Here is a 12199-nt window from a genome sequence, read left to right on the forward strand (position 1 = left end):
TTAGTAGAGATGGGGTTTCTCCATGTTGGTCAGGCTGCTCTCGAACTCCTCACCTGAGATGATCCGCCCACCTTGGCCTCCCAAAGTGCTGGGATTACAGGTGTGAGCTACCGTGCTCAGCCCAGCTGCTTTATTTCTATTAGATTCATATACTTGTCTTTTTTCTTTTTTTGTTTTGTGGGTGAATGTTACTGTGACCTTTACATTCATACTCTCACATTTGGAGTTTGTCTTCTCACCTAATCTTCATCATGGAGATTCTCTAAGTAGTGTGTAGGTTAGGCATCCTAAGTTTGAAAATCTGAAATTGGAAATGCTCTGGAATCCGAAACTTTGAGCACCGACATAATGCTCAAAGGAAATGGTCATTGAAGCATTTCAGGTTTTGGGTTTTTGGATTTGGGCTGCTCAGCTTGCAAGTAGAAGGCAAATATTTCAAAATCTGAAAAACCCAAAATCAGGGACAGTTTTGGTCCCAAGTATTTGGGGGAAGGGATACTCAACCTGTATTATAGAAAATGGACTTTGAAGTTTTCTAGTGCATTATTTGCACTGTCTTGTGTGCCTAGGGTCTGTTTTCAAGGTCCTCTGTTTACTAAGTACAAGACCCAAATCAAAGAATTACGAAGTCCTGCTATAAGGGGTTAATTTGCAGAGTGCTGCCTAAGTATTGATGGGTACCTACTCTTACGTTATCTGATGCTTTTCTTCTGTTTTGTTAATGTCTGCTGCTGATTTTTCTCCCCTGGCCCCATCCCCGTAGGCCGTGGAGGATATAGAGGTCGTGGAGGCTTTCAAGGGAGAGGTGGAGACCCCAAAAGTGGGGATTGGGTTTGCCCTAATCCGTAAGTATCTTGTTTACTTTGGTGAGAGTAGGGGTTGGAATTGGGGCTGGAGGGTACAGAAAGGGGTTCTGAGTCCATTAGAAACTATCTAGGAGCATTATATTTTCCTCCTTTCTTTAGGTCATGCGGAAATATGAACTTTGCTCGAAGGAATTCCTGCAATCAGTGCAATGAGCCTAGACCAGAGGACTCTCGTCCCTCAGGAGGAGGTGGGTCAGCCTTTTAATGGCATCTGCATCGTGCTTATCTTCTGACTAGCATTTAGGGGGCTTTACGTTGTTTCTGCTGGCCTCATTGTTTGCATTTCTACCTTGCAGATTTCCGGGGGAGAGGCTACGGTGGAGAGAGGGGCTACAGAGGTCGTGGGGGCAGAGGTGGAGACCGAGGCGGCTATGGTGGAGACAGAAGTGGGGGTGGCTATGGTGGAGACAGAAGCAGCGGTGGTGGCTACAGCGGAGATAGAAGTGGGGGCGGCTATGGTGGAGACAGAAGTGGGGGTGGCTATGGTGGGGACAGAGGCGGCGGTTATGGTGGGGACAGAGGAGGCGGCTATGGAGGAGACCGAGGAGGTGGCTATGGAGGAGATCGAGGTGGCTATGGAGGAGACCGAGGAGGAGGCTATGGCGGAGACCGAGGCGGCTATGGAGGAGATCGAGGAGGTTACGGAGGAGATCGAGGAGGTTATGGAGGAGATCGAGGAGGCTATGGAGGAGACAGAAGCCGGGGGGGCTATGGAGGAGACCGTGGTGGTGGCAGTGGCTACGGTGGAGACCGAAGTGGAGGCTATGGAGGAGACAGGAGTGGTGGCGGCTATGGAGGAGACCGAGGTGGGGGCTACGGAGGAGACCGAGGTGGCTATGGAGGCAAAATGGGAGGAAGGTGAGTATTAGAATGCATTTATTAACCTTTTTACCTCACTACACCTAGATTGGGGGGTTTGAACCATATTTTCTTTTTACCAATTTTTTGGAACTTGAATTTCCCATTGGCAGTTCTCTTAGGATGGAGAAGATGATTTAGTTTCCTGCTTAGCAATTTCTAAAATTTTGTTTTGGAACTTTTTATTTTTTAACTTTAATTTTTATTTTTTAGAGACAATAAAAATTAAATTTAGTGACAGAGACAGGGTCTTGCTCTGTCATCCAGGCTAGAGTGCAGTGGTATGATCATAGCTCATTGTAACCTCAAACTCTTAGACTCAGGCAATGCTCCTGCCTCTGTCTCCCAAGTAGCTGGGACTGTAGGTGTGTGCCACCACACCTGGCCAATTTTTAAAAATTTTCTGTAGAGACAGGGTCTCACTATGTTGCCCAGGCTGGTCTCAAACTCCTGGCCTCATTTCTCCTGTCTTGGCCTCTCAAAGTGTTTGGATTACAGGTATGAGCCACAGCATCTGCTGGAAATTCTTTATTATTATTATTATTATTTTTTGAGTCTCACTCTGTCGCCCAGGCTGGAGTGCAGTGGTGCGATCTTGGGTCACTGAAAGCCCCGCCTCCTGGGTTCATGCCATTCTCCTGCCTCAGCCTCCCGAGTAGCTGGGACTATAGGCGCCCACCACCACGCCCGGCTAATTTTTTGTATTTTTAGAATAGAGCCAGGGTTTCACTGTGTTAGCCAGGATGGTCTCTATCTCCTGACCTCGTGATCCGCCTGCCTCGGCCTCCCAAAGTGCTGGGATTACAGGCGTGAGCCACCGAGCCCTGCCACCTGCTGGAAATTCTTACTCATAAATCTTTATTTGTTTGGATGTATCTGTGTGTGTATTTTTTTTTCTCATAAAGATAATTGAGATAGGAAGATAATAACTTGAAACTATATGTAAATCAGGAGTTCCTAAGTGAAGGAACATACCTTTCATAGGGTGGTTCTTTTTCAAATCATATATACTACCCTGCAGTTATTTTTCTGGAGATTCTGGTAATAACTTTTCCAGATGAAAACCACTGATGGGAATGCCTTATGCACATGAATGGTGTAGCGGCAGAAGAAGTTGAAGACCAATGATAGAAAGTAACTTCAATTATTATACTAAGGACCTCTATGCCAGCGGCAGTATAAGGCAGTGAGAATTAATATAGAATATGGTTAAGAGTGTGAAGTTGGGAAACAGACTGTCTGAATTTAAATCCTAACTCTACCACTTATTAAGCTGTGTGATCTTAGGAAAGTTACTTAATTCTTTGGAGTGTTGGAGTGTCAGTACTCTTTTTTTTTTTGAAATGGAGTCTCGCTCTGTCGCCCAGGCTGGAGTGCAGTGGCACGAACTCGGCTCACTGCAAGCTTCGCCTCCCGGGTTCACACCATTCTCCTGCCTCAGCCTCCCAAGTAGCTGGGACTACAGGCGCCCGCCACCACGCCTGGCTAATATTTTGTATTTTTAGTAGAGACGAGGTTTCACTGTGTTAGCCAGGATGGTCTTGATCTCCTGACCTCGTGATCCGCCTGCCTTGGCCTCCCAAAGTGCTGGGATTACTGGGTGAGTGAGCCACCGCACCCAGCCTGGAGTGTCAGTACTCTTATCTGTAAAATGGGGCTAATAAAACATCCTTTTCAGATTTGTATTAGATTACGTTGTACTAGTTGCTGGCCCATAGTAAGCACTATATAATTTTTAGCTATTATGAGTAACCTAATTACCATCTATTGAACACTTCTTTGTGTGTGGCCAATACTGTAAAGTGTTCTTATAGTCTTTAGTTCTAGTCCTTCTGTCATCCCTATGAAGTACGTATACTTCCCATTTTACAGAGTCAGAGTCATTTAGTGTAACTTTTCCAAGGTCACATAGTAAGTGGCAGATCCAGAATTCATACATGTAAGTGCTTGCTTATTCCACTATGCCACTCTCCTATTTAGAGTGCTGGAACTGGGACAGTTTCTGATCTCCTGAAATATTGGTGGTTTGGAGTTTTTATTCTAGGTGGAAAATTTTTAGGAGTGAAGCAAAGCTTCTTCTAGGAATTTTGTGAATCTTAAAGCTGATAAATTAGACATTTAAGTATCTTCTAGGAGTATAGAAATAAATGAGGCATGGTGTCATTCTTTAGAAATTGTGTAGCTGATGCCAATCACTAGCACCCTGAAGTAGTGTCTGATGCTCCCCCGTGGTAGAAAATTAGAATTTAGTCCGGCTCTTTATTTTTCATTCCTAGAAACGACTACAGAAATGATCAGCGCAACCGACCATACTGATGACTGTTTTGAATGTTCCTTTGTCTCTGACATGATCCATAGTGAAATTGCCAGAGTTTTGCCTGCTGCTTTCCTCGTGGCCTCTTCTTGGGTAGTGAAATTAAGTGACATTTGGATTTTTATTTGGGTGGGAGGGCTGGGACAGTTTTTCTTTTAGAAATGTCTGTTGAGAGTTCCCCCTTTAGTTTCCAACCTTCTCCCCAACCCTTGGAGCTAAATGCGTTGTAAAATATTGCCAAAATGAAAAGTGTTTTGTAATACTGCAATAAAGGCTGCTTGTTTTTGTGGACTTTTGTACATATTAGTGCATTGTTCTGTCACACACAGGACTCAGTTACATTAGACTCTAATCCTAAAGAATTAGGAAATGAATTATGTACTTCAGTAAATTAAAATGTTACTTTCAACAATATTTATTGAGCTCCTACTGTGTTTAGTGGTTCCCAGGAATGACTACAAGTCAGAATCACCTGAAGAGTTTGTTAAAATTAGATTCCTAGATTGTTAAATTTAGATTCCTAGATTCCCAGCCCCCTAGGTCTGCTGGATCAGAACTCAGTGAGGTATGGGGAGTTAGGGCTGGAAATACTTATTTATATCAAGCTTACCAGGTGATTTTGATACAGTTGTTTAGTATCAGTTGACAATCATTTATTTAGAGGAGTGTACTAGATGCTGGGAATATGAAGTTCCAAGGAAGAGAAAGGATTTACAAGCCAGGGTTAAGATGGCAACATATGTTATGTTATTTGCTGTTTATTAGAGAACTATTTATTCTACTCTTTTTTTTTTCTTTTTGAGACAGAGTCTAGCTCTGTCGCCCAGGCTGGAGTGCAGTGGCGCGATCCCTGCTCACTGCAAGCTCCGCCGCCCAGTTTCCAGCCATTCTTCTGCCTCAGCCTCCCGAATAGCTGGGACTACAGGCGCTTGCCACCACACCTGGCTAATTTTTTGTATTAGTAGAGACGGGGTTTCACCCTGTTAGGATGGTCTCGATCTCCTGACCTCGTGATCCGCCCTCCTTGGCCTCCCAAAGTGCTGGGATTATAGGCATGAGCCACCGCGCCCGGCCTATTCTACTCTTAACTGTGGGTAAGGCACTGGATCAGATTCTAGATACGTTGCTGGCCAAGTAAACGGAAAACATAGTCGATAAGTGCACCAGTAAAAAGTACAAGGTGCTTAGAGGGCCAATTTGAAGGATACTAAATTTAGTCACATGGGAGTAGGGAAAGGCGAATGTGGAGGGAAGACGAGTTCACTAAGTACAGAGACTGAGAAAATAGTGTTCACTAAGTACAGAGGTGAGAAAATAGTGTTCCCAGAAGGATATGACATGAATAAATCAGGAGTTAAGACAAAGAGTGGGGAGCAGGATCTGCACTTGAGAATTGTATTTCTTTGTGACTGAAGGGAAGAGTTCAAGGGTGGTCATGCAAAAGAAAAGACTGGAGAGGTAAACAAGCTCTATGACAAGGTCCTTGCATTTCACTTTTTATCTCCCTCCAAATAGGGAGTCATTAAAAGATGGCAAATCGGTGTGGCATGATCTGAGTGGCATCAGATGGATGATGATTATGACTGCCTTGTGGGAAGGCTGGACTGGAGACAGCCAGGTGAGGGATTATATTGGCCTGAGGCTCAGAAAGTGACTAGAAGAAAGGAGATAACTAGATTTGAAAAATCAAGAGGGAAATTTGACAGGATTTAGTTGAATGTCAGAAATAGTGGAGAAGGAAGAGTCTGGTTTCTGGCCTGCGTGATTGGGTAGATACGTTGTTCATTGGGAAAGGAACAGCTTTGCAGGCAAGATGGGAATTAATTCCATCTTGAATATGTTGAGTTCGGAGTACTCATGAAACTTCTAGATAGAGACATCCTCCAATTCTGCAACTCAGAAAGTAGCATTTAATACCATGTTCCCGTGATTATCATGCCTTACTGAATTACATGTCTACCTTCTCAACTCGACCTCTACATGTTGGAAGTTTCTCGGGGCTTTTTCTAAGCCCCTTTCTAATCACTTTTATCCTGGGCAAGCTTATCCAGGATATGGCTTTACCATCTAATATGGTGATAACTACCAAATTTACGTCTCCAGTCCTGACCTCTCCCCTCCCAGTTGCCTACTTGACCCTTGCACTTGGATGTAAAATAATTGTATTAAAAACATGTGGACTGAATAGAACTTTTGAGCTTCCCTTCCAAATGTTTCTTCCTAGTGTTCCTAACCCACTCCAAAACAAATCTGTGAATGAGGCCTGGGCATTTTTTATTGTTTTGAAACAGTCTTGCACTATCACCTGGGCTGGAGTGCAGTGGCACAACCTTGGCTCACTGCAACCTCCGCCTCCTGGGTTCAAGCGATTCGCCTGCCTCAGCCTCAGCCTCCCGAGTAACTGGGATTACAGGCATCTACCACCACGCCCAGCTAATTTTTTGTATTTTTAGAAACGGGTTCACTACGTTGGCCAAGCTGGTCTCGAACTCCTGACCTCGTGTTCCGCCCGCCTCGGCCTCCCAAAGTGCTGGGATTACAAGTATGAGCCACCGTGCCTTGAGGCCTGGGCATATTTTAAAAGAGCCCCAGGTGATTCTAGTTTTCGGGGACAGTATATGGAAAGAGAAGAGCCTAGGAGGAAACTTGGAGAAATACTGACATTTAATAGATGAGCAGAAGAGGATCCTAAAACAGATTAGAATGGGCATGGCCAGTGAGGCGTGGTCAGTGGAACCAACGGAAGAATGAATTTTAGGAAAGGAGAAGCTAATAATACCAAGTACTTAAGCCAGGCTATGTCATGTAAAGGATAGAAGGCATTCATTACATTGATCAACATAGTTATACATTATTTTAGCCCAGGGTTTCTCAACCTTGATAATATTGATATTCTGGGTTGGAAAATGCCCTGTGGGATGCTGCCCTGTGCATTGTATGATGTTTAATAGCATTCCTGGCCTCTACCTACTGGATGCCTGTAGCAGCCCTTACCTCTCCATGCTGTGACAACCAAAAAATGGCTTCAGATGGCCACTAGGGGGCAGAATGGCCCACTGTTGAGAACCACTGCCTTAGCAAAAGTAGTTTGGGTAGAGAATTGAATTCTGAACTCAAACTGCAGTGAGATAATAGAAATGTATAATAGAAAGTTAATAAAAATTGGAGAAATGGATACAGGACAAAGAATTTTGATTATGAAGGGTAGAGGCATGATGTGAGAGGAGGAGGTAGCTAGATGGGGATACTGGCTTGTGGAAGGTTATTTTTAAGATGGGTGAGAATTGAGCATATTTATACACTACATGGAAGGAAACTGAATAATTGATGTTCAAGTCCCTTGAAGGGATGGCGTCTAGAACGTCGGTGAAGGATTTGCCTTAGGAGAATGCCTCTTGCATTGCAGTTGGAGGTAAAAATAGGTGTGAATGCTGATAGTAGTAAAAACATGACTAACGTTAATTGGGAGCTTACTGTGTGCCAGGCACATAAGCAGTCTGTGTATTATCTCATTTAACTCAGCAATCCTTTGAAGCTAGGAGGTATCGGAAATAATTCACAGAAGAGGTAGATGGTGTAAATGATTTTGAATGCCGTTGGGAAGGGGCTTTTTTAGGGGGTACAGTAAGGAACAGAGGCACTGAGAGATTGAGCAACTTGCCCAGATCAAATCTTTAGTAAGTGGCAGAGCCAGGATTCTAACCTAGGCATCTGCCTTAGAGCCTGTGCTCTTATCTACTCTTGTGCTATAAACAAGGATAAACAAGCGTATAGCTGAGGTGTCAGGAGGAAGTTGAGGTAATTCCATCTGATGTCTTTTTGTTTTCCTGATGAGAAAGTATAATAGTCTGCAGAGTTTGGGGAAGTAATACAATAGAAAGTTTGTTTTTGTTTTTGTTTTTTTTTTGAGATGGAGTCTCTCTCTGTCGCCCAGACTGGAGTGCAGTGGCACCATCTCAGCTCACTGTAAGCTCCGCCTCCCGGGTTCACTCCATTCTCCTGCCTCAACCCCAGAGAAGCTGGGACTACAGGCGCCCGTCACCATGCCTGACTAATTTTTTGTATTTTTAATAGAGACAGGGTTTCACCGTGTTAGCCAGGATGGTCTCGATCTCCTGATCTTGTGATCCACCCACCTCGGCCCCCTAAAATTCTGGGATTAAAGGCATGAGCCACCACACCCAGCCGAAAGTTTAAGAGATTGCAGGATATGTGAGGTTAGAAGGGAAGGCTTGACATATAACCACTGTGGGGATCAGGAAAGTGTGTGCCTAGGAACCCATACATCTGCCAGGTGACAATAAGGGCTCAGTTAAAGTAGGAGGCAAGTAGGCCAGGCGTGGTGGCTCATGCCTGTAATCCCAGCACTTTGGGAGGCCAAGGCGGGCGGATCACGAGGTCAGGAGATCAAGACCATCCTGGCTAACACGGTGAAACCCTGTCTCTACTAAAAATACAAAAAATTAGCCGGGCATGGTGGCAGGTGCCTGTGGTTCCAGCTACTCAGGAGGCTGAGGCAGGAGAATGGCTGGAACCCGGGAAGCGGAGCTTGCAGTGAGCAGAGATCATGCTACTGCACTCCAGCCTGGGTGACAGAGCCAGACTCAGTCTCAAAAAAAAAAAAAAAAAGGCAAGTATTTAGGGGTACCAGTCTGTATGGATATGTGATTTTTTTCAACAGCTTTGATAGCAACGTGGTTATAGGAGCAGAGGCAGTTTGATTTAGAGTAGGGGTTTTTCTCATCAGAGATGATCAGAGATGAAAACAGTGAGGGTAGTGATTAATGAATGGGATCCAGGTTGAGTAAGAAAAAAAGAGGGAGTAATAGGGAGGATGGAGGGAAGTCAGGACTTTAGTGTTGATGATGAGATTCAAAGAACTTGTGTGGATAATAAGAACGGCACAGATTGAAGGTTGGGTCAGAAAGTGAGATGTGAACATTTTAGAGATAGAGCAATTCCTAGGATGACAAAGGTTAGGTGTGATGTTGGAGGTGGGTAGCTGAAGTGAATGGAAGGGAAATGTCTTTGTAATTGAGACGGACTGAGGGGCTGGAGTATTGAATGGTTGTCCAAAGGGATGCCATCAACGAGGTGACAAGATTAAGATTCAGGCAATGAATGAGAGGAAATGGAGAAATGGACCAGTGGTAATTGCTGGTTGGAGAGCAGGATCCTCAGAGAAACACTGATTTTCTTTTTCTTTTCTTTCTTTTTTTTTTTTAAGATGGAGTCTCGCTCTATTGTCCAGGCAGTGGCATGTTCTGGGCTCACTGCAACTTCTGCCTCCTGGGTTCAAGCAATTCTCCTGCTTCAGCCTCCCAAATAGCTGGGATTACAGGTGCCTGCCACTGCACCCAGCTAATTTTTGTATTTTTAGTAGAGATGGGGTTTGTTCTGTTGACCAGGCTGGTCTCAAACTCCTGACCTCAGGTGATCCACCTACCTCGGCCTTCCAAAGTGCTGGGATTACAGGCGTGTGCCACCACGCCCAGCAGATTTTTCTTTTTATTTTCTTTCTTTCTTTATTTATTTATTTATTTTTTTTTTTTTTTGAGACGGAGTCTCGCTCTGTCGCCCAGGCTGGAGTGCAGTGGTGCAATCTCGGCTCACTGCAAGCTCTGCCTCCTGGGTTCACGCCATTCTCCTGCCTCAGCCTCCCGTGTAACTGGGACTACAGGTACCCGCCACCACACCCGGCTAATTTTTTGTATTTTTAGTCGAGACGGGGTTTCACCGTGTTAGCCAGGATGGTCTCGATCTCCTGACCTTGTGATCCGCCCATCTCGGCCTCCCAAAGTGCTGGGATTACAGGCGTGAGCCACTGCACCTGGCCTCTTTTTTATTTTTGAGACAGAGTCTTACTCTGTTGTCCAGGCTGAAGTGCAGTGGCACGATCTTGTCTCACTGCAACCTCCCCCTCCTGGGTTCAAATGAGCCTCCTGCCTCAGCCTCCCAAGTAACTGGGATTACAAATGTGTTCCACCACATCTGGCTAATTTTTGTATTTTTAATAGAGACGGGGTTTCACCATGTTGGCCCGGCTGGTTTTGAACTCCTCACCTCAAGTGATCCTTCTGCCTCAGCCTCTCAGAGTGCTGGGATTACAGGCATGAGCCACTTCACCTGGCTGAAACACTGATTTTTATATAAATGTGCAAAACAGTGGTGATATTGGGAGGGATTTAGGAGAATCAGCAACACCTGAGCGATTTCAGAAAGGGGCCCAGTCAATAGCCAGATTTCAGTTACAACCTGAAAGATAGATGAGAAGGTTTGAAGGAGAGTGGAGGGTGTGAATGCTTTTTGTTTGCCATCAGAAGAAGCATCCAGAGATCCATTAGAAAAGTTTGGGTTAGAAGAGAGAAAAGAGAGGGACTTACATTTTGAATAGTGTCTAAGGATCAGTCCCAGTATCTGAGACCAGTGGGTATCTTTGGACTATGAGAGAAGCCAGCTATTGCTTGGATAAAGTAGACTTCTAAGAGTGATCTAGATAGCTTTGGTACTGGGAGGGCTCTAGTACATTGGTAGTGTACCAGATGGTGAGTGCTCTGTGAAAACCTTTATGCCCCTCACTGCCATCTTAAGTTTTCTTGTGGGAACTGGTGAAATTAGGATTGAGGTGCTACTAGGCAGATATTTGTATCTGGTTGAGTAATAAGACGTCCTCTGGAGATACCTAAAAATATGGAGGTGGAGTGGCTGGGGATCTGTGGGCAGGATTTTGCAGAAGTTGAATTTGAATTATGTAGTTAGTAAGGCCATGTCTTGTACTCACAGGCTTTTGAGGCACAGGGAAATTTGGGTTATGTTGCTCATGGACCCAAAGCAGCAGAGTAGGCAAAAGAGGAACATCTTTCCTATTATTGGACTTTGATGTCACAATATTAGAGGGGTCCCCCAGGCAGTGCTGCATACACTCAAAATAGTGAAACCACTTTGGTTTTTACTTACAGCTTGCTCTCATGCAAAACATGAATCTAGAAGTGATGGGGTAGGTTAGGAGATAATTCTGAGTGACAAACTATACAGGTTTAGTATCCCTTATCCAAAATGCTTGGAAACAAAAATGTTTTGGATTTCAGATTTTTTTCCCCAGAGTTTGGAGTATTTACATTATACTTATAGGTTGAGTATCTCTAATCCCCAAATCCTAAATGCTGCAATGAGCATTTTCTTTGAGTGTCATGTTGGTACTCAAAAAGTTTCTAGTTGGAGCATTTTGGATTTTGGATTTTTGGATTAGGAATGCTCAGCCTGCACTGAATTCAGAATAATTGTTGGGACTACTGTAGAACCTGGGATGTGGGGAAGTAGAAGGGAGCGTCTGTTTTACTTTGACTTTTCTATGCTTGAGGGGAAGAACTTGACCTCCCAGTAAATCAGTAGGACTCGGGGAAGAAGAGGAGGTGGCAGGAGACAGTCGTTTTTAACCTCTGATGGTCACAGGCTCACATGACAACATTAAAGAGGAAAGGAGAGAAAAGTTCATATTTGGTTGTTTACTATGTAATGACAGGCACTGTTAAGCTTTATGGTAATCCTCATGGGAGCTTTCTGAGGTAATAGGCATTATTCTTTTCATTTTATAGGTGAGGAAACAAAATCACAAAGGTTAAATATTAACCTTTAATAATAATAACTTGTTCAAAGTTAAAAGTGATGAACTGGCCAGGCGCAGTGGCTCACGCCTATAATTCCAGCACTTTGGGAGGTTGAGGTGGGCGGATCACGAGGTCAGAAGATCGAGACCATCCTGGCTAACACGGTGAAACCCCGTCTGTACTAAAAATACAAAAAATTAGCCAGGTGTGGTGGTGGGCACCTGTAGTCCCAGCTACTCTGGAGGCTGAGGCAGGAGAATGGCATGAACTCGGGAGGCGGAGCTTACAGTAAGCCGAGATTGCGCCACTGCACTCCAGCCTGGGCGACAGAGCGAGACTCCGTCTCAAAAAAAAAAAAAAAAAATAAAGTGATTAACCTTAGGATTAGATATCAGATTTGTCTGACTCCAAAGTCTGGGCCCTTCCTTCTTGATAGGGGTTGTAGCTTGTTGGGATTGGTGTGGTAGGTCCTGTTAGCGAAGGGAAACTAAAGCTTCTTCCGCAGAAATAGGGGAGAAATTAAGGCAGTGTTAGAGAATAAAAAGGGTCTTTCA

General features: G+C 44.4%; 1 protein-coding gene across 3 annotated transcripts in view; it reads left to right on the plus strand.

Moving 5' to 3' along the window:
* TAF15 (TATA-box binding protein associated factor 15) overlaps positions 1-4337 on the plus strand; it is a 38186-nt gene extending 33849 nt beyond the window's left edge. For 2 of the 3 annotated variants that reach the window (XM_025361443.1, XM_025361444.1), the window contains exons 13-16: positions 764-845; positions 966-1054; positions 1163-1724; positions 4001-4337. In XM_025361443.1, coding sequence (XP_025217228.1) covers positions 764-845; positions 966-1054; positions 1163-1724; positions 4001-4040 — 773 coding nt within the window. In that variant the 3' untranslated portion in view covers positions 4041-4337. The remainder of the gene's footprint in view (positions 1-763; positions 846-965; positions 1055-1162; positions 1725-4000) is intronic. The other variant, XM_025361445.1, reaches the window with a different exon arrangement.
* Positions 4338-12199: the final 7862 nt, after the last annotated feature.

This window comes from Theropithecus gelada, chromosome 16 (genome assembly GCF_003255815.1).
Source record: "Theropithecus gelada isolate Dixy chromosome 16, Tgel_1.0, whole genome shotgun sequence".
Classification (NCBI taxonomy): Eukaryota; Metazoa; Chordata; class Mammalia; order Primates; family Cercopithecidae; genus Theropithecus; species Theropithecus gelada.